General features: G+C 32.1%; 3 protein-coding genes across 3 annotated transcripts in view; 2 read left to right on the top strand and 1 right to left on the bottom strand.

Moving 5' to 3' along the window:
* Window positions 1–340: 340 nt before the first annotated feature.
* LOC123695570 (synaptogyrin) lies at window positions 341–15527 on the top strand. Its single transcript, XM_045641459.1, has 5 exons — window positions 341–566; window positions 1867–2104; window positions 10451–10587; window positions 10976–11150; window positions 11664–15527. Exons 1-5 carry the CDS (start codon window positions 465–467, stop codon window positions 11693–11695), a joined length of 684 nt encoding a protein of 227 aa, XP_045497415.1. The 5' UTR covers window positions 341–464; the 3' UTR covers window positions 11696–15527.
* Window positions 15528–17423: 1896 nt separating this feature from the next.
* Window positions 17424–19915, bottom strand: LOC123695582 (histone acetyltransferase KAT8-like). Its single transcript, XM_045641478.1, has one exon. It carries the CDS (start codon window positions 19863–19865, stop codon window positions 18504–18506), a length of 1362 nt encoding a protein of 453 aa, XP_045497434.1. The 5' UTR covers window positions 19866–19915; the 3' UTR covers window positions 17424–18503.
* Window positions 19916–21432: 1517 nt separating this feature from the next.
* LOC123695872 (ras-related protein Rac1) overlaps window positions 21433–26747 on the top strand; it is a 41919-nt gene continuing 36604 nt past the window's right edge. The window contains exon 1 of the mRNA XM_045641821.1: window positions 21433–21774. Within this exon, the coding sequence (XP_045497777.1) occupies window positions 21740–21774 (35 nt within the window). The 5' untranslated portion in view covers window positions 21433–21739. The remainder of the gene's footprint in view (window positions 21775–26747) is intronic.

Raw genomic sequence — 26747 nt, 5'->3', positions numbered from 1 at the left:
ATTTATTTCTATTTTAAACAACAGGTAATTGGCTAGAGACTGAAATAAATAGTATTTAATTGAAACACTTGAACCTATGAACTACTTTTAGCACAGACTAATAGTAATATACTGCTTTTAGTATAGTAAATCCAGTTAGTAAATCTATACAGGACACAAGGAGCTATACAACATAGTATTACCACAGACTAATAATAATATACTACGTATACAAGTATTACATACAAAACAAGCTGCAATTTTAGTACACCGGCTATAACAACAGATGGCGCTGGCATATTTCCCCAGTCCATAGTAAATGAAGTCTCAAGTTTCCCCTGTTTATTGTGCGGCTCTGAGTCTGCGGCCTGCGCTGCGCGATCGATAACAATTCGTAGATAAAGATTCAGTTTGCGAGGTCATAGACGTTGGTGAGCCGCAAGGTTGGAAAGTGCGCTTTGTAAAATTATTTAAAATTTGTAAAAATGGATACTTCGGGCGCCTATGGTGGTGGAAAGGCTGGAGGTGCCTTCGATCCTCAAGCTTTTGTCCAAAAGCCCACTGTAATCGTCAGGGCGGTGTGTTGGGTAAGAGATTACTCTGAATGTTACCGTAAATCCATACTATATTATGTAGTAGATGAACAATGATGTAGAGCTTAGAGATATTGAAACTGTTACAATTAATGCTAGCTGAAACAAGAATCTCTACATAAAATTGTAAATTTAAATTTTCTGCAAACATTTATTTTTACGAAAAAACGCATTATAAATGTAGAGTGTTTTATTATATTTATGTTGTAGCTAAATTTAAAGACATCGTTAAAACCTTATATCATGAAATGCGAAGGTAATTAATTTGTGACATTGAAAATTCAATGCATAAAATCAACTAAGTAGGTAGGTACATAGATGATATAACTTACACATTTGTATCAAAATCAAATAAAATTTATTCGATGTCGTGTCTGAAAATTAAAGTTTGACATAAGATAGGTAATTCTTGGCTTAAAATATTGATGCACCTGAAAGCTCTACATACCAACTAACCAACCTAATTATTATTTCTTGTCTCCCAAAATCTAAATAATATCATTTAAATATTTTTCAAGTAATGTGTGTATGTATATTTGTGTTCTAGTAATAGCCAAGTCTGGGAAATAAATATTTTGAAATCTATATAAGATATTAATGTAAAAATTTATATGTAAATAATCTATGGTTTCAGTTAAAGTTTACAGTTTCTTATTTACAATCCTTATAATAAAGTCCCAAGATGCAGTAATACAATCTTGTTCACCATTAATAAATGTTAAGTCCTATGTTAAGTTACAAAAATACTTTTTTGCAATAAGGTCACTTCAAATTAAGTTGTTATAGAGAAATAATTAGAATGTTTTTCTACTGATAGAGTGCTCTTTAGTTTAGTGATTAAAATGTTGAGATTTGAGTTCTGAATTGATTTTTGTGGATATAATATAAATGAATAAGGTGTGGTAGACCAACTACAATAAAATCAATCAATGAAACAGAAGTAAAATGCAGCTGTTACTTATAGCCATTTCCATGTAGAGTCCTTTCTCTATCAATATAAATTGTATAATTTAATATATTTATGACACTTTAATACTAAGTATGCAAGTATTTTATAGAGGATATCTTATACTTTAAATAATTTTTCATGATTTAGTGGTATAAGTATAATAAATTATGCATATGATATTGCAGTATTTGCATTTTCTAAAGGATAGAAGTCATGCCTTATTTTAATACTGGCATTTATAAAACAATTGAAGAAATGTTTCTTTGGAGCATATTGTTCAATCAACAAGGAGTATCCAAGAAAATTTCTATTTAGACACTAAGTTTATATATTTCCTTCCTACAGCTATTCAGTGTGATTGTGATGGGCTGTATATCAGCCAAGGGCTGGTATGTCAGCAAAGCAGACAATCTGGAGTACTGTGTCTACAACAATGACACGAATGCTTGCAACTATGGAGTTGGAATCTCTGTGATAGCATTTATTGCATCTGTGTTTTTCATAGCTGGAGAATATCTGTTTGAGCAGATGTCCTCTGTGAAAACCAGGAAGCATTATGTACTGGCTGATATGGGCTTCTCAGGTACGTATTTTGTACTTCTTTTTTTTTATATTGGTTATTCAATTTTTGAAGCGAAACTTCTTTAGGTGCGTCGAGAGTAAAATTTCAAGATCGCCTCATAGAGTAAGGCGATGATCATTAAATCTTGTCAATGAAATTTCACTTCTGACGCGTGTGCTCGGCACACACGCTCTTTTATTGTATGTTGTAATCTTGAAGAAAATAGAGTTATTTTTATATTTTTTTATGGTCAGAGTTGTATTTCTTGAATTAGGAACAAAATTGAGCATTTAGCATTTGCTGAGTTTATTAACACAAACAATATTTTTATTTGGAACCATTTAAGTCAGGAAGTGATGTCACTTTTTATTTGCTCTACATTGCATTTATAACCATAAACTAAATAAACGAATATAAGTAATACAACTTAATTAATCGTTTATCATGGTGTTTTTAAAAGCTTAACTATTAATTAAGCTGTTATTAAATCCTTTTAAGGATCTTTCCTCAAATTACATTTATTATATATTATTATATGTATAGACTAGCTTCCGCCCGCGACTCCGTCCGCGCGGTTGTCGGTCTTGGCGTGGATGGTTTATTTCAGCATTTTGAGTAACTCTGACAATGACATCTTATAATTAATATCTATTGGACCCAAATACGGCTAGGCCTATAATAATACGCAACGTGTGTACGCGGTTCTACAGAACAACGTCTATGGATAAAACTGAAAAATTAAGATTTTTTTTTCTACGTATTTTTCCAGGATAGAAAGTATCCTATTTTACGCCTAGGATAATAAGGTATAATTATACCAAGTTTCATCGAAATCGAACCGTAAGTTTTCACGTGATGCCTTCACATACAGACAGACAGACAGACAGACAAAAATTTTTTTTATCACATATTTGGGTTTGGTATCGATCCAGTAACACCCCCTGGTATTTATTTTTTCAATATTTTCAATGTACAGAATAATTTGACCCTTCTACAGATTTATTATATGTACTAGCTTCCGCCCGCGACTCCGTCCGCGCGGATGTCGGTCTTGCGCGTGGATGGTTTATTTCTCCATTTTGAGTAACTCTGACAATTAAACATCTTATAAATATCTATTGGACCCAAATACGGCTAGGCCTATAATAATACGCAACGTGTGTTCGCGGTTCTACAGAACAACGTCTATAAAACTGAAAAGTTAAGATTAATTTTTTTCTACGTATTTTTCCAGGATAAAAAGTATCCTATTTTACGCCCAGGATAATAAGGTATAATTATACCAAGTTTCATCGAAATCGAACCGTTAGTTTTCACGTGATGCCTTCACATACAGACAGACAGACAGACAGACAGACAGACAGACAGACAAAAATTTTTTTAATCACATATTTGGGTTTGGTATCGATCCAGTAACACCCCCTGGTATTTTCAATGTACAGAATTGACCCTTCTACAGATTTATTATATGTATAGATAGAAGTACTCTGCAATATAGAGAAACTTATTTTTTCCAATAAATTTGTCTATAAGTATATCAGTTGTAACCTTGTCCCCATAAAACATTATAGTACCTAATATTAGTTTGTAATTTAGCTATAAAACTACAAAATAACTCCTAACGTCACACATACCTACATTATAGTTAGTTTATCATACATTATAGTTAGTATAAGTCAAACCTCCTTCAATTACAGAAAGGGCAAATGTGAGGATGTGTTGTTGCCTGCTGGGCTTTAATTTGTGTGGTCGTGTAGGACAGTCGTATTTTATTTACTTCGAACTTTATTTACTTTAGCAATCTTGACATTTATGTAAGACTAGCTGAAAACGCAACTTCGGTTGCTCTCAAAATTAATATTTTTTTATTGCTACTCTGCTCCTATTGGTCGTAGCGCCTAAGAACAATCCAAGACAAAAATAATATTTAAATTCTGCCAGTATTTCTTGAGGTGAATGAAGCGCGTTCAAGGAAACACTTCGCTTTGTATTTTTGTAATATTAGTTACGTTTACGTTATAGGCTATACCTGAAGGAACAAAAGACCATACTTACTGTGACCTTACTTATATTTGAAAACGTAATTTAATCTGTAAACGAATTATGATAAAGCTACGATCATATCTATTTGAATATTCTGCTATTCCATGCTGATTTGACCCGTCTTTTGACTTGGATCTAATATTAAATCAGATGTCCCCCATTTCTGTGTCATGGTTTGCCCAGTCTATATTTCCAATAGTTTGCCAAAATTGATAAGACATTTTGTTAAATACGACTAAGTATTAAATTAAATCATGACATGGTAAAAAATTTCGAACTGCCAATGAATTCCTTGTAGCACCCAATGTTATGCCAACTTCCAGCCTCCAGGGATCTCCCATCTTCTAGACTCTACAGTTACTTTTATTACTTCTTTACCAATGAGTCATTTTTAATTTATGAGTTCATTAAAAAGCCATCAATTTAATTGATGCACCTATATAGCTTTTTAAAGTTTAACAAATAGGTGAGTTTAACAAGTGTCAGTTCACATATGAGCAGGTTTCCTAAAACTCAATATTCACTGACCTTAATTCAATCATTGACGGCAGGTAATAAGACGCAATAGGGTCACGCCATTCATAAAAATAAATTGACAATCACGCATTATTTATTTATTTGTCCCCATTAAGAGGTGTGATTACTGGTTTAGTTTTATATGGATTTTATATTATTATGTGGAACGGAAAATCAATAGTATCCAACTTCTTTTATGAACTTGCACGTACAGGTCAAAATTAAGTTAAATTGGTACATTAGCCAAACTAGAGATAGCTACGTAGTTGTATCGTCACTAAATATTATTAATTACCTTATATTACAAATTATTACTTTGCCGGTGCTATTATAATCTTATAATTTTAAATAAATAAATAATATATAAATAAATTGGCTATATATTTAGGATATTAATTAAATCTCGAAATGTGAACAGTTTCTCCCAAAATGTTCTAATGGTGGAGCTATTTTTACAGCGCCATTGCATATGATGTTAACTGAATATATTTTATTGGCTAAATAGCCAATCAGGGTATCGTTACATATATTATGATTTACATGTTTTCTATTATTGAAATAGGTATAACTTATTTAAGTTATACATATTGAATCACGTAAGCGCAAATTTCAAATCGTGATAACACATAATTAAGTTTGTAATTTATCTAAATATTAAATAATTATATACAGTTCTCTGTAATTCTCATTTATCCATACTAATATTATAAATATGCGAAAGTAGGTAACTATGTCTGTCTGTCTGTTACTCAATCACGCCTAAACTACTGATCCAATTTTCATGAAATTTGGTATGGAGATATTTTGATACCCGAGAAAGGACATAGGCTACTTTTTATCCCGGGAAAATGACGCCATCCCGGAAATCCCACGGGAACGCAAAAAATATGCGGGTTTTTCTTTGAATGCGCGGGCGAAGCTGCGGGTGGAAAGCTAGTTCATAATAAATAAATAAAAGTGGCTCTATAATCTTGCTACACTTTGAATATGACGAGCTAAATGTTTTTCTGTACTAGGTAGATATGTGAATACTGAATACTGAAGCATGCTGCATGACATCATCAAACATTATGAATATCAATTAGATTAATTGATTTCCTTAAACGTATACGTCGCTTTGAAATTGTATTGTCCTGTTCTATAGACTTTATGTGTAATAAAGTGTGTAATTTAGTAAAAGAAGAACATCGAAGTTTAGAATCGTTAAATCACAGCCTAAGGTAAACGCAGCTATCAACGACCCATCGAAAATCTGAAGGTATTACCGACCTATAAAAGTAATTCGAAATTTAAACGTTTCCAGAACTATTCTAGCTATAGGTAGGCAAAGTTATACACGAATGTATTACCTACTTGAGCATCGTATACTTTAACGTTAGAGTGAGTAACTGAGCAAAAAAGAGTTAAAATGCGTAAGTTGCTGCGGGGTAGCGTGGAAGCAGGGCGTGTCGTACTGTTCCGTTGTTCCTTCGGGTAAGTACTGTGAGTATCTTTTTAAGACATTTACAAACAAATTACATCTATACTTTAATTTATATTACTAAATGTCAATGCATTTAAGTGTCAACTTTTCATTTCTTACAACATTTTATTAATAAAAAGTAATTTGAAACGATAAAACTTAAAATTAAAATGGGACGGTGTTAGCTTCACCAGTTTAAGTCGCGGCAGGTATCAACGACCCGTAAGTCGGCAATGGCAGCAACGTAACTTTTTGTTTTATTTTCTTTTATGTTATTATATCACACTAACACAAGTGGTTTTATGGACCAGTTTAAATCTAAGCTATGAGTCTTCATAAAAATCTATTAGCGACTAAACTTTTTTGTCTAGTGTTGTGTCTTTTAGCGTTGTCAATTTATACAAAGTTATGATATTTTCGAGGATCCCTATCGAATAGTTACAGTAGTAAATCATTGTTTTTTTTTTGTTTAAACAATATGCATTTGTTCATATTTTGTATGACATTAATCAATTATAATCTATTTTATAGTCTGATGGTCAAATGAATTAAAATAACCATTTTTTTTATGGGTCGGTAATACAATTTAGGTTTATACTTACATACTTTAATACCGACCCATGTGGGTCGGCAATAGCAACTATAGGAAGCTATTACCGATCGAATATTATATGTTTAGTTTCTCATCTACAAATTCAAATTCAAATTGCTTTATTTGCAGAATGTAGAATAAAGATGTTTGTATATACAGATAATATTGATCCTTAAACATTCTGCTCGTAATTGAGCGTGCAAATATATTTTTATTACTTTTATGACATAATAGGTGCCTATTAAAAATTATATTTTTTTAGGTTAAATTAACATAAAACATATAATTAGGTATATTTTTTCCAGAAATATGGAGCCACAAAAGCGGCGAAAAGTATTCAGTAAAACACAACTCGCCGAAGCAATCAATCAAATAGCATAACGAAATATCCTAGAGTTTGAAATCCTTAATTTAATATATGTACATATATTAATAGTATTATGTTGATTAATTTAAAAGTTTATAATTATTTAGTTCATTACTAAAAAGTACTCATTTGTTTTATTAAAAATAACTACAATAAAAAAATACGAATATATTTGCATTTTTATTTCATTTTATTAAGATCGGTAATCATCATCATCACTAGCTTCTATACATTCCATTGCTGGAAAAAGGCTTCCTCTCACATACGATCGGGAATAGCTGCATAAAAATCGTTAATAGCTTCACAGCCGTTTTTATGGGTCGGTAATAGCAATAATCGACTTAGTCACATTGTAAATTATTTTTTACAAGATAATCCTGTATTAGAATGTATTTGCTTCAATAAATACATTTTTTATACATAACACTAGCATATAAAATGAAATTATAAATCTTTAGAAGAGCCAGTATACTTAAAAAATATGGTTGATTTTGAAATTGCCTTAGAGGGGTCGTTAATACCTGCGTTTACCCGTAAACGCAGCTATCAACGACCCATCGAAAATCTGAAGGTATTACCGACCTATAAAAGTAATTCGAAATTTAAACGTTTCCAGAACTATTCTAGCTATAGGTAGGCAAAGTTATACACGAATGTATTACTTGAGCATCGTATACTTTAACGTTAGAGTGAGTAACTGAGCAAAAAAGAGTTAAAATGCGTAAGTTGCTGCGGGGTAGCGTGGAAGCAGGGCGTGTCGTACTGTTCCGTTGTTCCTTCGGGTAAGTACTGTGAGTATCTTTTTAAGACATTTACAAACAAATTACATCTATACTTTAATTTATATTACTAAATGTCAATGCATTTAAGTGTCAACTTTTCATTTCTTACAACATTTTATTAATAAAAAGTAATTTGAAACGATAAAACTTAAAATTAAAATGGGACGGTGTTAGCTTCACCAGTTTAAGTCGCGGCAGGTATCAACGACCCGTAAGTCGGCAATGGCAGCAACGTAACTTTTTGTTTTATTTTCTTTTATGTTATTATATCACACTAACACAAGTGGTTTTATGGACCAGTTTAAATCTAAGCTATGAGTCTTCATAAAAATCTATTAGCGACTAAACTTTTTTGTCTAGTGTTGTGTCTTTTAGCGTTGTCAATTTATACAAAGTTATGATATTTTCGAGGATCCCTATCGAATAGTTACAGTAGTAAATCATTGTTTTTTTTTTGTTTAAACAATATGCATTTGTTCATATTTTGTATGACATTAATCAATTATAATCTATTTTATAGTCTGATGGTCAAATGAATTAAAATAACCATTTTTTTTATGGGTCGGTAATACAATTTAGGTTTATACTTACATACTTTAATACCGACCCATGTGGGTCGGCAATAGCAACTATAGGAAGCTATTACCGATCGAATATTATATGTTTAGTTTCTCATCTACAAATTCAAATTCAAATTGCTTTATTTGCAGAATGTAGAATAAAGATGTTTGTATATACAGATAATATTGATCCTTAAACATTCTGCTCGTAATTGAGCGTGCAAATATATTTTTATTACTTTTATGACATAATAGGTGCCTATTAAAAATTATATTTTTTTAGGTTAAATTAACATAAAACATATAATTAGGTATATTTTTTCCAGAAATATGGAGCCACAAAAGCGGCGAAAAGTATTCAGTAAAACACAACTCGCCGAAGCAATCAATCAAATAGCATAACGAAATATCCTAGAGTTTGAAATCCTTAATTTAATATATGTACATATATTAATAGTATTATGTTGATTAATTTAAAAGTTTATAATTATTTAGTTCATTACTAAAAAGTACTCATTTGTTTTATTAAAAATAACTACAATAAAAAAATACGAATATATTTGCATTTTTATTTCATTTTATTAAGATCGGTAATCATCATCATCACTAGCTTCTATACATTCCATTGCTGGAAAAAGGCTTCCTCTCACATACGATCGGGAATAGCTGCATAAAAATCGTTAATAGCTTCACAGCCGTTTTTATGGGTCGGTAATAGCAATAATCGACTTAGTCACATTGTAAATTATTTTTTACAAGATAATCCTGTATTAGAATGTATTTGCTTCAATAAATACATTTTTTATACATAACACTAGCATATAAAATGAAATTATAAATCTTTAGAAGAGCCAGTATACTTAAAAAATATGGTTGATTTTGAAATTGCCTTAGAGGGGTCGTTAATACCTGCGTTTACCCTATACAATTTCCGAACAATATCGCCTCGTTACGTTGCAGTTGGTTCAATTTCTCTGTATCTTTCGTGTTGGAACATTTAACAAAACCTTGTGGTTTTTATGCATATTGTAGTTATAGGTGTAAGACAAACTGACAGGTTTATGTTCGTGTTCATCATTTGTAAAAATATAGTCATAAATAATAAAAATATTGACTTTGATTGGGTAACATTAATCATTTACTACTACAGTTACATATATTTTACCGATTCAATCAATCAAGTAAGCTTGATTGATCGAATTTGTAGACCTAATTGTGCCCACAGGCCCACCAAATACACAGTATTGTATAGATCCAATGAAAAGAAAGTTATTCGTTTCCCTAATACATGAACAAGGTGACATTTTCACAAAAATTCACCTTGACCCACTTCCGGCGTTATCGGTCTTAAAAACCATACGATAACGTTTTGAAACGATCGTTAAACAACTAGGTAACCTATAATATAAATTTACTTGAAATTAAAATACGCTTAGTTTACGATGCTGAATTTATATGCTGTTTTATGTAACACGTATCGTAGTTTATTATGAATAAAGATTCCACACATGCACACATAAATCGATAGATACATGTAGATAAAAGTTTTATCTGAAGAAATAAGGCAAACATGCTAAACAAACACAACAAAAGTAAAGGTGTTTATTTAATTTTCAAAATTCTTATCGCCTACTATGGAACAACGTAAAAAGTTCATGGTTTCACACCAATAACTTATAACTTATATCAAGATTTTACCAATTTTTTTTTTTCTCTCAGGCAAATATACTATAACTTGTATGTTCGAAGGTAGATTTTTCCGCTCTACCGCGTATGTTTAACAAGATTTACACGTACTACACAATGCCAATAGTGTAAAATGTGTAGTAAAATGCAATATGTAACTACTCTACGTAAAATGCAATGTTTTTTTGTCATTGAGCATAATTTTACACTTTCCTAGGGAACAAGACTTTTAGACTTTCTATGAAAAATGATACAACATTTTTATTTTGAAAAGTTCCTTCTGCTACGATTGCAAATAATGATAAGACAATGAAAAGTAAAATTGCACAAAAATTTTTATGCTATTTATTATATTTCAGCGTTCTGGGCATTCCTGTACTTCGTCGGCTTCTGCTATCTATCCAACGCCTGGGGAAAGACCGAAAGCCCGCCAGTAGGAACCGCCAACAACATGCAGGGTGCTATCGCCTTTTGCTTCTTTTCTATTTTCGCCTGGGTAAGTTAACGTGATAAAATTGTGACTTTCTAGTGATTGTCCTTACTAATTTCTCTTAAATTCAAGGCTCCAAATGCTGCTAAAACAACAGATTCCAGAGTTCTTGGAATCGACTGATAAAAGTGCATACAATATCATCCTACCTACTAATAACGAATAATCTCTTCAACATCGTAACTCTCTACTTCTTAAATTTGTATTTCTGTTCTTAAATTTGTGTCATTCAATTCGAAATTAGGTGTTTGAGGGTTTACACACACGTACACATCTATTTCCAAATCATAACATCTGGGCATGATTTTACGTTACCAGTTTGTTAGTTATAAGTTAAAGTTGCTAACTTACAAGTTTGGGTAACTTACACAAACCATTACTAATTCTATTCCAGGTGGCCTGCGCGTTCTTCGCGTTCCAACGGTTCCGTATGGGTGCGGACGCTGCGTTCGCGCCAGCTTATGAGGTGGAGGGCGCGGTGGGCAGCCCGGGTTCATTCCCCACATACCCGGGCGCGCCCGACCCGCAGCCCGCCTACAGCGACCCGCCGTTCTCGCACCAGCAGACCGGTGAGTGACAATTCTAGAACATTCTTTGCAGTATACTCATTCTAGATCTTTCTTTCGGGTACAGTTTTCCGCGCTTCGTACACAAGGAGACCGGTGAGTGTCAATTTTCTAGAACTATGCAGTGTCCTTATTCTAGATCTTTCTATTGGGTACCCGCCGATCGCGCACCAAAAGACCGGTGAGTGACACTATTCTAGAACTTTCTTTGCAGTTGATATGCAACGAACCGCTCTTTGTGCACTTGCTAGTGATTTATCACACGCCGTTAGCGCACCAACTGACAGGTGAGTGGCCTTATTCTGGATCATTCTGCAACTAAAAGTTCGTGCAGCAGCAGACAGGTGAGCAGTGCCCCTATTATATTATATTATATAGAGGGTTAAATGTCCCTATGATCCCTATCGTATGCAGTTGTCATACAGTGACCAACAGACCGATGAGTGTCCGTATACAAGATCTTTCTTTGCAACTAGAAAAAAAATAACTTCTAACATACTTTTAAATCTGTTACAGGTAACGTCGACTACACAGCCCCAACCTACTAAAGAGTATTGCAAGTCGTATGATTCATCCGATTCGCCATCTTCTTTTATGTATATTTTTTGTCATTTTAAAATCAGTATTGAAACACACTGTTAATTAGATCTCGAAAAACAGTCAAACTGATATCTTTAATTTTATAATGTTGTGTTGAATTTAAGTGATTTTAAATATAGATCTTTATTTTTGTTATTTTGTGGTTGTTCTATTTATTATTTTTCATATGTTTAAAATTTTAATTAATTAAGAATTATATAATATCAAGAAAGGTTATTTTTTCTCCGAATTTTCAGTTATGAATAAAGTCGTTTAGTTCATTAGGTGGTTTGTTAAAAAAAATTGCAAAAATCAACTAATATTATAAATATAGTTACCTACCGGTAATTTATTTGCAAATATTTTATAATTTAACAATCTTTATTATATGGTAAATTAGTAATAATATAATAGACACCATTTTAATTTTATACGAAAAGAAACACTAGTCTCATGCTTTCTTTGTCTTTATCTTCGAGATAGACAGAGAAAGCATTAAATTTGTTTAGCTATGTTTTAAATTAAAGATTTTTAAATTTATTATTTGATTAAAACATAGGTGAGGGGTCATAACTAAATTACGTTATGTAATTACATGTATAGAACGGGTCAGTCACATATTATGACATTCTATGAAAAGGGGTTCATCACATTATTTTAGTGTATATGACCCCTATAGTGTCAAACATATTATGTGACTTCACGTCAGTCATGAGACGTATTTTATTTAGGGCTCCTAATAGTAAATAGTTACCATGTATGGCTTCACAGTACCTGCTTTGGGTAAATGTATATTCGACAATATCCCCCTATAGTGTTGTATTATAAATCCTATAAATGTAAATAAGAACATGGATGTTTTCAATGTTATATTTAGATACGGATGTCGGGAATATATTTGAGATATTCGTTTGAGTTATTGTTGTACAATATCAAACGGTGTTCCGGAAATTTTACATTGACAGAATCGTCTTGGATGAGAATGAAATAATGCATGGAATATAACAATATAATATATAATAAGAATATATTTAAACTTAAAAAACATACATAGTTTACATAGTTTCTGTCATCCCTAAATATGTATAATAAGTTTTGTAAATTAACGAATATCCCAAAATATTCTCGAATTGTCTAGCAAATTGTGTAATCGGAGAACCAACGAATAGCTGGAAAATATTGTATTAAATGTATTCACAAGCACATTTAATATATAATTTAATAACTATGTATCGCTTATTAAATAATAAATAAATAATTTCAAGAAGCCTCATATGAATGTTTATAATAATAGTTACCGACAAGACATTTAACAATGGTAAAATGTTGCAATATAAATTATTAACACTGGTATTTTAAATTAAGAATATTTTTATTTGTTTTTTTTTTCTCATCGTGCCATTGTCACACTATTAGATGTACACGATCACTGTTGCCATACCTCATATTATAATAAGATAGATATAAGAATACATCTCGATTAAATTGTTGTTGCTAAAATATTAATTTTCGCAGTATTTATCCTATGGCTATGACTATATGAAGAATTCAGCCTAGTCATTTGAAAGCCAATGTTTCAAAGTTCATGTTATTACAAAGAACATTTATCTTCTGTCATTCATAACATGATGGAAGGTATACAGTACGCGTCACGTAAAAAGAACGCTGGATGAAAGTGATGGGGTGTGTTTGCGCATGGATCGAGTTTTGCACGTAAGCTATGTGCCGATTATTTTATTTTTGAACTAGGCTCGCGAATCGTGGCTTCTCAACTACCTATTTGTTATTCTTATACCAACCACCTCATAACACCAAATAGACCGATAAATCGCCAATGCGCAGCTTAACCCTCAGCGTTCTTTTTACTTGACGCGACCTGTACCTAGAATGTGTCTTGTCTTTATAACATTGCGTGAAAATTGAAAAATTGGTAGTTATGCTAATAGTCGTAAATTTAAATAAAATAAAATTTTATAGTAATCGTTGAATGGCATATCGAATAAGCTTAAATATATCTACTCGAATTTGAAGTTGTCTTTCAATACATATAATATCAAGGAATAATTGCAAATTGAAATATATTATAATTTAATTTTGTTTTAAATATATTAAATAACAAAATCTTACTTCATCATTACAATATGAATGTATTAAAATGTGCATTTCAAACGTTATATTTGTATTATTACGATCTGAATAATAGAAATTTTCCCAGTTTCATTTATTGATTTTATATCTTGAAAACAGTGTAAGTTTACGACTTAAAATATTTAACTTGTATCCTAAGAAATGTAGTGTAAAAGGTTTATTCTAGCGAAGTAAGTATAATGTTGCAAGGTCTAAAATTTAAGTACAAAGCTTAAATCGTTGTGGTGGTGTGCGTAAATAGACAATGTTGGTGTTGCCAGCTTATATCGATGTTAACTTGGATTATCTGTAAATCTCCTGTGAAAAATATGTTTTACTGGCCTATAGAACGTCTTTTTATTTTATGAACACTAAAAGGTTCTATAGCTATTTGTTATATTTTTATAAAAATAGACGGCAGTTGTTTTCACTTCCATAGCTTGCACTGTTATTCGTAAAAACTTTAGCAATAAAGTATTTATTATATTGTTTAAGGAATATCCAAAGATGAAGGATTTGATGCAATACGAATTCAAATTTGGCTCTGTACTAGCAAATACATTTTTCGTATCGTAATCATTTCCCACTCTGTAGGAAAGAATCTTGTTAATATTATTGTTATTATTTAAATTTGAGTAGTATATCATATCAGTCGTGTATTTAGAGTGTAACCAGCTTCTAGGTGTAAAATAACAGTATTAATAATATTATTTGTTTATATAATTTAGTGTAATTTTAGTGAAATTTGACATGAAACATATGCAATATGGCCATATATATTTTTAATATATTATTTTTTCAATTCGCAGAGTTAAGTAGGTACCTACATAGACGTATATCGTAGTAGCTCTAATATTTTAGAAACTGTTCTGGTGATAAATAAAAAAAACAAAAAAAATAAATGTTGAATCTAATGCTAACAGTTTTTAGCGAAAGGGCTGTCTGTACAGGTACAAATACGATGAAAAATGTCACAATATATTGTATGAAGAACAAAGCTTGTGTTTCATGCATTTTGTAACGGAATATATCTAGATGCGAATTAGCCTTAGGCAAGAAGTGTGGAAACATAAATACAATTGTGTTATAAAAAAGTGGTCAAATGTTGCCCTACTAAAACTGCGTACGCTGAAAAACTAACGCGCATTGTCATTATTCATGCATGTGATTTTTATCACTCGTATTTATCGTATCTGTATACACCCTTATATTTATGGCGTAAAACTTAGTAACGAGCTGTTAATTGTACTTAAATATCCGACTGTTCACTCGTGTGTGTATGGCTTAAAACTATTAACATGTATAGTTACCACAGGAACCTATGGTTCTGTGTTGGAGAGATTTCAAGTCATCCTCTAAGTACGTTACAAATGTAACCAAAGTTATTTTTATTAGTAGAAATTGTAACCTGCGAAATATAATTATTACTTTGGAATGAGGCAATAAACGTCTAGAATTATTATAGAAACCAATCATACATGAAATACGGAATAATGTGCTTTATTTTTTGAGTTCATTATTGAATTTAATTTTAAGACGCACAATAAGTACCTATGATTGTAAAGAGAAGTAATAATTATATTACGGAGCTTATAAATCTGTTGTATATCGCATTCCGTTATATTATGTAAATGTAAATGGAAAATGGAAATAAATTGATTATAGGTATTGTCATATTGGTGTTTTATTTTATAACAATCCTTATTATTTATACGAAACACGCAGTTACAGTTAGAACTTCCCTACCGGAGAAAGTAGGTTTTTTAATTATTTATACCATCCAATACTAGTTTTGCTCCAGCCGCCTGACTCGTGTGGTCAAAGAAAATAATAATCATTATTCATTACCCTCCATGCGCCATAAAGAGGTCGTATACATTTTAGATATAACCAGATATAACATTTTAATATAGCGCCATCTGTCGAGAATGTGAGAGTTAGTGCTGAGAAGCCTATCTTTTTACAGGCAGAGAAAAGTATTTTTGCTGTTGCTTTTGAAGTACAACCACAGTATTACCATATTTCCTACAGTAGTGCGACAAATGTACTTGTGCAGAGAAACGGAGGGGAACTGGCGGGGGTCGGGCGACGCGGACAGCGTAAGGCAATCACGCTGAGATTGCTTTACCTATCGCGAAAGGACGACGCAGTCGTATTTTTTGTGTAATAATTTTATTATAATACATATAGGTACTTACATATTCTATTATGGCGCGCACAAACTATTCCGTTTACGGATGTAAATCTATATTGAAATCCCAGAAGGAAACAATATTTCAGAAAGATTGTATTAATTGTATCTGTTGAATTAAAATCAAAGCTATGCATATGTTGTCCTCATTATTTTCTAATCAGATTGTACAATGTACATCCCAATGCGAATGCATTACTTAGTTAAATGATAAAATATACAATTAAGAACATCCAAAAATAAAGTGTCCACGTAAATAATATTTAGCAGTGCAATATCTGTAATTATATATTTATGAACAAATAATTACATCAGATTTTGAATGTACATATGAATAAATGATTTCATCATAATATTAATTATTAATAATCACAATTGTTTTATTTCCCATTTGTTGCAACCCTAGCGTATTTTCGTGTGGCAGCGTAAGTACCTACGCTGGCGGCGGCATCGCGCGACATCAAAGGCGTTTCATTACTGTAGGAAATAATATTGTAATACTGTGGTACAACGCTCAGTAAAGCGCGTCACACACGGTGAAGATACTATAATATTTTATGTTAAGATTCTCTAATATAAAATATTACAGTATCTTAAGGTATCCGGTATCAGCGTTCTGATCATCATTTTTCTTTTTGTCATTGCGTACTAAGACCCCTGTAGAACCGCCATCCTGTTACAAATGACCCGAAATTTTGTGTTAGTATTTCGTGATTTCGGGTATAGCTGTCGCTTGTCGCTATATAGCTGTACTATAGCGCCGCGTCGCTTCGCGACAATTCCCCGGGAACGCCCTTCCGCTGCCACGACGCGCTTCCGCTACAGTGCCGCTATAGTGGCATTCCACCTTTAGACTTTCGATTTGCCGGTTTTCCCCTGTAAACTCCACAAACGTAGTATATAAGCACATATTATATAGTTATTCACTAATGTGTGGTAGGTACTGTACTCTCAGTGGAGTTTGTAACCAAAAAATTGATTAGGGCTTGTCCAGAAAGGGCGAATTTGTCGCGATACTCTCATATGAATCTTATTATTTTATGCTCTTCTATCGTTCTAGATATAACCCCTGGTGGTTCATTTGACCCATATTTTTTTCCTATGCGGGCTTGTAGTCTATCATGGGAATTTGTTACGTCTAATTGGGGGCTGAGTATTTGGGGACGAATTCATTCCGCTGGACGCAACAAGATACGCGCGTATTTTGAATTCGTGCGTTGCTTGTGCACGCTATGTATTGACCGCGCCTATAAATATCTCACAAGCGCGCTGCGCGCGAATTCATTCGCGCGAAAAGTTTCGCGACGAATCTTCTTCTGATCAAGGTGGAAGCCCTTTAAATAAAGATTTAAAAAGGATACTAATAAAATAACAATAAATATTATTTCCAACAGGGTTTATTCCACATTTACACATTATTCTTAAGCTAGGTTATCACAAAATCAATGATTCACAGAATCTAAAAAAAACATGAAAGATTTTTCACAAACAATCTGACACATACAGTGACAAATTTAGAATAAGATTATAAAAATACACTTATTGAGAACTTAAAAATATAGTTGTTCTTATTACATATGGAGGCATCTACATAAGCTTAGCTTGAACTGAATATTAATGTTTAAAACATTACGAAATATTTATATAAGCCTAGTATTGATACTAAATCTAGGCATTAAATAATATCACTAATAACACAGGAACTGAATTGAATATAAATGAACAGATGGAGAACAGAATGGAGTATGTACTTTAAAATTGCAACAAGTATTAATCATCCATGCATTCACATTAAGAAATTGAGTAGGTAAATAATAAAAAATTACAGACTTAGGTTACTTACTACAAGTCTTATTAGTGTGAATCTTAGGTATTTTTTTTTTATTATCTTAAGTCTAGTCTTGTTTTCTTATGTCTAGGAAGTTTATTCATAGTTATAATAACAAATTAGCATGGATAGGAAAACACGATAGGTTTTATGGGAAATTTACACCGAAAAACACTATAAATGTTTAAAATGACAATAAATGTTACCTAAAACACATCTGTGACACACTTCTTCATAAACTACTACAAATTCATAACTACTACCACTTAGCCACATAATTGAAGATTTTAAGTTATTATGTATAATGATGGACAATAACTACTTTCATTGATTATGTAGCCTCCCAAATCAATTTAAATTTAGATTCTGTGTTAAGACTTCTATGAAATATAACATTGACACAATATGTACCAGAAACAATTGCTTATTTAATAAGTGTTATTCCTAATGTACTGAATGATTTAACAGAGAATTGCCTACTTATGTTCACTAAAATGTATAATACTTTTAAATAATCACTCAAATGTGTAACACACTATAGAAACAAAAAACCGGTCTTCTGTTCTTTGTCAACTACTATTGATGATTGATTTCTCTTTTATTCTTATCATTAAAAATACATTGAGTATAATTACTTCTTAGACTTAGCAGCTGGGCCCTGTTTGCTCGGTGGCGTCCAACGAATGGCAGTAGGATCCACCGTCAAACGAGGCTTCTTAAAATATGAAGTGGCAAGTTGTTCGGTCACCATCTTTGGGGTAACGCAGACCACATGCTGACCTTTCCAATATTTCACCATATTCATAACCTGTAGCGTCGTTATAATGTCGGTAGGCGCAATACCTGTCATTTGGCTGAGGTCTTTTATACTCAAAATGCCTCTTGTTACACTCAAGACTTCCAAAATAACATAGGACCAATAGGACCTGTAGCTCAGCCTACCCAAATCCGATAAAGGCTTTTCCGGACTGCCCACCACTTTCTCTAATCTTGATAGCTCATAACTAAAAGCAATGAGTAGTTTTCCATATCCTTGACGTTGGAACGGTGGCAGTGTCAGTATACAAGCAACATTGTTGCCTTCTGGAGAATCCTTTTCTTTTGAGAAATAACCAACCAAGTGTGCCCCGTGTTTGTCAACCTCACAAAGAGTGTAGAACATAAACTGTTCAATGTCAAAGTACAATGTCTTGTGGTCCAGAAACAGTTTTGCCAATAAACATAAGTTTTGACAATAGAGTTTGTGCTCTTTGCCGTCTGCTTCAAATATAGCTAAAGTGCCCTTTCTGTATATCTCAGTCCCCTGTGGCTGCCGCTGCGGACAATCGCCTATATGATATCTGAATGTTTTCTCCAACCTCATATATTTCAAACAAAACTCGCAGATAAACAACTTTGACTGTTTACCATACTCCTCTGGGTAAGGACTAAAATACCAGGTATCGATCTCATATTTACCGAATTGAATCCTATCAATATACTTTACTTTAGTAATAGCTTCGTGCTCCTTCTCAAGCGCAGCTGTTGTCGGGTCCATTTCCGCATAGGTTTTCTGAACATGATTAATTTCATCATGTTTGCGTTTTTGATTGCGCGTTATTTTGCGCCCAGATTTGTCGGTCAACAAAAGATCAGCGTTATTACTCGATTGTTCACACCCATCAAATCTATCTGACATAATCCTGTGGCGAGGAACCCATTCATCCAATCTTCTATCACATCCGACATAATGCACATAATATTCGTAGCACGATTCCGAAGCATTGTAGCGCGTCTGAATTATCTCAGCCGGCCGCCATGAGTCATCGACACGCCTCACTAAATAGTGTTCACCGATATCGAGAAGTTGTTCCTGGTTAGATTCCCCATCCTCATTATCTGTACTTCTGGATTCAGGATTTGGTAAATCACCCCTTTCGATACTTTCTTTTTGACCTTTGGCCATTGCTTCAATAAATGAGTATGGTATCACGCTATAACGAGAATAGAACATCTGTACCTAAACCGCGCAACAAATACACAATAACGCCATGCGAGTCTCGCACAGACTAGCAATTTTTCAATAAACTATAGAGTAGCCAGTAAGTACAAAAAGAAAATACAAATATTGCCATAGAAGAAAATTAAAGAAAATAGTTTATATTTAATAAAATGCCTGAAATTATTGAAAAAAAGACTACAGGTTACTTTAAATTGTAATACGACTATTTTTACAAAATTTGCTTTTCGAATAACAGATCTGACCCTTCGAATAACAAAACAAAAAACATGTCTGAGGCGCTAAATTCACTACTGATAAAAGATTAATAGTCCATTGAAAAGTTACATTTGGGGTTGCATTTTTTAGAGAACGCAATTTTATTTTTTTGAAGTTGTGGGGGGGGGGTCAGTGTGAAGCTATCACCAAATTTGTGATAGCTTCACACTGACTTCAGAGCTTTTACTCACTTCAGAGCGCTGTAAAACCTTAGCTTTCGATATAATGAAAAAATGTTGTAGCTCTAATTTCTGAACATTTTCGCTTATAACTTTTTTATTTATAGTTCTACGACAAAATGTTACAGGACCAAAGTTGTAGAGAATTTAATTTGCAACAATAGTGTTTACAAATTATTTTTATCGGATACTTAAATAGTTTAAGAGATATTATATCGTAAAAACCATTTCAACCGCTATTTTCGTGCTATTTTCAAGATGGCGGCCGTGGGACAAACCCTTGTCCGCCACCGGCGACCCCACAAACTTGGTTTTAGCTTCACACTGACCTCCCCTACATATCAAAAATATAAAATTGCGTCCTCTAAAAAACGCAAGTTTAGGCCTAAAAAATGTAACATTTCAATAGACTTATAAATATAATCACACATGATAATTGGCTAGTGAACAAATGCGTCTCAGACTTTATTAATTAAGAATTATAAAACTTAATTATAAAAATTATAAAAAATAACACTAATTATATTATTTATGATCTCCTTGATTGAATTGTACTTGTTCCATTTCAGATTGTGGCTCTGAAGCCACAAATAATCGAATGATACTCACATACACTATAAAATTATTCATTTTTCAATTATTTAGAAGAAAATAATAATCTATTCCTTTAGGCTTTCTACCGGAAATATTTTTTTGTTTTTCAGCATTATAATGAACAAACAAGTCACAGTACCCAGAAAAAGTTATCGTACCCTTCGAGAATCGAGAGACAGTTGAATTCGAACAGCATCTATTGATTGTTGCCAGTTGAAGAAAACATGCAAATGGTCAGCCAATTTGGTTGTTATTCTAATTATGTTGTTTAAAATACATATATATTCTAGTCAGTGGGTTTCCATAATTTTATTTTCTTTGCTATTTAATTTACTAAGTTTTTGGCGTATTGATTAAATAAAATTATTGTTTTTGAACTCAAACACATTACGTAAAAATATTGAATTAGACAATTTTATACGAGATTTTAAATAAATTATTATAATTAAGTGTTTACCAAAGAGAATAACAAACGTTTTCTACTGTCTGTGGTACTTACTTGCCTACTCTGCGGACGTAACGTAATCGGCAAATGGCAATCACGGCAATCGCCATCGGCGAATCTGTTGCTGTTGCTGTGTAGTGAACTTCAGTAATCATTTGTGAATTGTGTTTTAATTTGTTAATAGGATATATTATGAAAATTAAGTTGTTGTCGAAGAACAGTTTTGTATCAAATAAGTGCTGATGATCAATGTTATGTATTTACATAGCTACTAAGACGTGATTGTGTAGTGACTAGTGAGTAACGATTTGAGATTGCTTCGAAGCCTTCTGTGTGATAATCGTGTTGTTTTATTATTGCTACGGATATACGATACGGATTTTTGAACAGAAATGCAGGCGATCAAGTGTGTCGTCGTTGGCGATGGGTATGTATAAATAATAGTTTTATAAAGTTCTCGTTATTGTAACTGACGTCATGTTTATTGAAATCATCATATTTAACCCTGTGCTCGAGTTCAAGCAATTTATCACGTTATGCTGCCTCCAATATTTTAAAGCTGTTGAGAAGTGTGAGTAGTACGGCTCATAAATAACCTTGTTTTTGTTACGCTTTTTTCTAGATTCCGATAAATTACGATATGAAATCTCTGACGATGACGAGTTCTAAAGAAAATATGTTTAAAACTCAATATAGTGTAGGTATTATAATTTGTTAAAGCTTATCAGTGATTGCGCTTATCTTAGAGATAAGATTTGCTATGCTTTCATATGGTAATCGAAAAACCTATACAACATAGGTAACACATTAACCTGTTTTATAATAATTATTATTATAGTCACCTGTACGAATACACTTGTTTATGAATATAATTTGTTTATGTTGTGAACAAACAAAAATAATAATTTATATCTGGTAAAAGTAATACAGTCTCCATTGACACCATTCTCTCTTAAATTAGATTATAATATTTAGACAACATTAGATCTCAATTTTTAGGAAATGAATATAAAAACTAGACTAAAATTGTAGTATCATGAGAGAAATTTATTTATTTATTTCAAAAAGGCTTACCAACTAGATACATAATTTTTTGTTACAATACAATTTAGTTTAAAATAAACATTGGTACTTATGTATCTAAATTATAGGAAGGCACCACTTTGAATAAAGCCATAAAGTATTTTAATTATTGCAAATGTCTATGTTGTTTGCGAAAATTTATTTTATTTTGCAGTTTCAAATATTTTTATTGTTTTAGTACCTAACTAATAAGTCTTTTACAACCCACATTAATCATGTAGATTTGCATAAAATAACCTTCTACATGAATAATTAAGAATAATATTTATAAATGCAACTAGCTATCTTCCTTGACCTCATATCTGCAGGTAAACTGTTTTATTAAAGCTCCGTTTGTTAGTTATTAGATGATGTCATGCAACTTTGAATAATCAGTGTTTATTAGAACCCTTTATGCGTGAGAAATGCAGAATTTAAAGTCTTCCAAGTTGATTTTTCATCACGGTTTAGTCTTTGCTCAGGCAGAGTTAAATGGAGATTTATCTTAGTGAGGGATATAAAGTTATTAAGTATGCATCAATAATGATTTTGGAAATTCAACAAGTACCTAAATACCAATGTTTTAAATATCTAACATTTTTGTTGAGGCAGCAGGAAGGTTTATGGAGATAAAACACGAAAATGGGGTAATAGGGCAGAACAACATCTCCAGAAGATGTTGATGGGTTAAATATATAATTGATACATAACAAAAATCTGAAGTTAAAAATATGAGATCACCTGTATCCTTATTGAAAATAAAGTCCTATGTTTAAACCATCATTGTATAAATCATAATTTCTAAATATTCTGTTGTAATTCATAATAGCCATGTGTTTAATTGGCGGGCAGTAACAATAATTGATTTGGTACGCTCCGAAACGCGAGTTAGAAAATACAAATAAAAGTTACTTTTGTGAGTCACACACACTATCGTTTCTAGTGCAAGGTCTTCTATAAATATTTGTTTTGAATTAGGACAAACATTGTTTTCGATTCCTCTTGCAAATATTAGGTTTCTTGTAATATATATTTTATGTATTTATATTATAGATATTGGCTAAGGTATAATAATTATGAAGCTGTTAAGTTTATTTGTTTATTTTATTTGATGAAGCTTAACTTTTGGTATTTGGTTTGAATTGAAAAGATATTTTTATGTTGTTTATGTTAATTAATATTATCAAAGATAACTTTACTCCTTATACATAAACCTTTAATAATGTTATTTTGATACTTTCAAGATTTAGGTTTGTATCAGCTTAAACCGGTTGTATGATAAAACCTTTACTTATCTTTTTTCGTGAATCAATATATATTTCACGATTCATACGATTCGTATACGAATTGTGCATACTAGTTATGCACAATTCGCTTCAGCTTTGTTTTAACTAGTTTCCTAGCTTTCGTGAGACTTGAAGGAAACACCAAATGATTTTCTTTATTATAAACATTTCAAGTATAGTGCAGTCTCAAGTATTCTTAAATTATAATTTACTTAAATTTCTGATATACGAATTGATTTCCGGTTGGGATGATGAATGACGATGATGAACGCTGTTTTTAGTTTAAATATTACCCACAAACAAACTTTCTCGCGTATTATATTAATTTTTTATTTTAATTTTATATAAACTTTGTGTTATACAGTTGGAGAGATTTTACAAGAAATTTCTAGTAAATCGAGTTATTAATGGTCACCAAATAGAGACTGGTCATGTCGATCGACATCGATCTTTGCACATAGAAAGTAATGTTTGGACGTGAGGAAAAGTGTCCTATAAGGGACAGGCTAATTTAGTTGTATTGGCGATAAGATAAGCGATTACGATTACGCTAAAAACCACCTTCAAGAAAAGAGCTTATTAGACTTGCAACACTTCTTGCAAGTGTTTATGGGCGGTGGTGACCAATTAAAATCATTTGCTTGCTCTGACATAAAAAAAAAATCAAAACGTGCAAGTTAGTCTAAAGTTTAGGTTATTTTCAAATGAATATCCCAATTTTTTTTCTGTTATCTGTAATTTTCATACTCATCCAATTTATTTATTCTATCAAATTAAATGTTTCGTAACTAAATCTCTGTAAAATAGTTACTTTCGTTTTTTCTAGATGGTTCTATTGAATTAGAAATCGCTCACCGCTTACGTTTGTGTGCTGTATAAATTAGCGAGTATCGGCTCTGAGCTTTTTATCACTGTCTGAGTGAAAGCGACTTGCTTATTTAGTTTAGAACAAGATTGATAATATGAAAGATTACTACACTTTTCAAATTTCACTTTGAAGAATTTTAGAAGCCTGTTGTTCTAAGACACAATCCTTTTTTAGCTTGGCACATACCTACATCGAAACTAAAAATTTCGTATCGTTTTATAGTGATTTAGCTATGAAGTGAGGATATAAGCCGAAAAAAATTATTGTTAACCTTAAAATAAACGTCGCTTCATCATACTTATAGTTGTTCGGAGCATTAAACACAAATTTCACTAGTGATAAGCTGCCAATGGTTACTCATTAAATAAAATGTCGATACTATTATCACTAATGGTTTATGGCTTCCGATAGCAATGTACGTTTCGATCATACAGTACATTTTTTATGTCATCTACACCAGACGTATTAATAGCAAACATCTCTTTATATGCAAAATGTAAAAACACACTTATGTATGTACGATTTTTAACCGACTTCAAAAAAAGGAGGTTATCAATTCGGCCAGTATGTTTTTTTTTTAATGTATGTACACCGATTACTCCGAGGTTTCTGAACCGATTTACGTGATTCTTTTTTTGTTCGATGCGGGATGGTGTCGAATTGGTCCCATAAAAATTTTATTCGGATAGGCCCAGTAGTTTTTATTTTATGAGCATTTTTGTCTGTATTTGTAAATGTTGCAAGTGCAAGTTTGAAGTCGGTTGTTTTTAACGCAGTTATCACTTGTGACCAAAAATATCTGACTATCTATGAGCAGTTCTAACTTCGGCTGTTTGGTAATGAAAGTCTATCCAACAGTTTAAAAGTAAATCATAAATAACTGCTGGTACCCCATGTGACAGATAAGGAGTGCAACGATTTCGCCACCCAGGAGTAAGTTTACACTGGTCATTAGCATTCAATCACGTGCCCGCATCGGACCCGTATCGTCGAGTCGTGACGCTAAATGAGAGTAACTAACGATTTCCCACGTACATGTAATTGTAAATATATCGTAACACCAAAGTCAGCAAATTGGATAACGTTCAAAGTACGCTATTCAGACGAAGCAATTATAATATAGCCATGTTTATGTTGGCATTTCGTGTTGCCTACTGATCCTCGAGATCCAGATAAAGTGGCCAATTTACTTTTATTCCTTATTGAAATACATTCCAAACGACAACCTACCCCTATCTGTATAGTTATTACTAAGCAAATTATGAATCAATCTTTCGTAAGTAAATTAAGTACTTAGGTATGTATTGAAATCCAACAATATGTTTAAAAACCTTTATAGGATATAATATATATGTAATAGCGTATTCTGCAAACGCATGGTCAGGTAAAAAAGTACTTGGTTAGCAATAATACTAGTAGACACGCCCGCTTGTCTGAAAGCCGCATTTATGGGTAATCACATTACTTGTTGTAATGCTAAACGAATTAGTGGGCTTATTGTGCCGATATCTGTCAATACACTGTGACGCTAGTGCCGAATATATACTGTTATTTATTATTTTAATAACCTGTTTATAATTTTTTAGTACAATACCTAGAAGCTAAACCTTAAACTTAGATGTTTTTCATAGAAACAGGACTCATAAATTGGGTACGTTTATATATTCTACTCAGCGGCCCCATTCACAATTCAATAAAGTATCAATAGATCATAGTTCACTATTTAGAATAATGAACAGCTTCTTCTAAACTAAATAATGTTCCAATTCCGTTTATATTATAATTAATGTTATTTGAACTTCTGACGTAGTCATATCTTTGATCTGATTAAGCAACGCATGCTGTTCCCCTTTTGGCTTAGCGGTAGTTATTAATTGATGCAACTGAATACTATGATTAAGTGGCTAACTTGTTATTCCAATTTATTTCTCCCTCTTACATGCAGATTATTATTATTGTAGTAAAATGTGGAAATAACTACACCACCTTTTTATTAGAATAGTCTTTACAGGCTTCAGATAGAATACTAAGATTTTGCATCTCTATTCAGTCAGTCACTATTTCATATTTAAATAAATGGAACTGCGCTTTAAACACTGATCCAAATTTCCATTTATTTAAAGGCCACCCCGGTCTATACACACTGGTTGGATTGTCGCAATACAAAAAGGGTTTCTCGTTTTG

Source organism: Colias croceus, chromosome 11 (genome assembly GCF_905220415.1).
Source record: "Colias croceus chromosome 11, ilColCroc2.1".
Lineage (NCBI taxonomy): Eukaryota > Metazoa > Arthropoda > Insecta > Lepidoptera > Pieridae > Colias > Colias croceus.
Note: the sequence above shows the minus strand (reverse complement) of the source record. Positions and strands in the feature narration are given on the sequence as shown.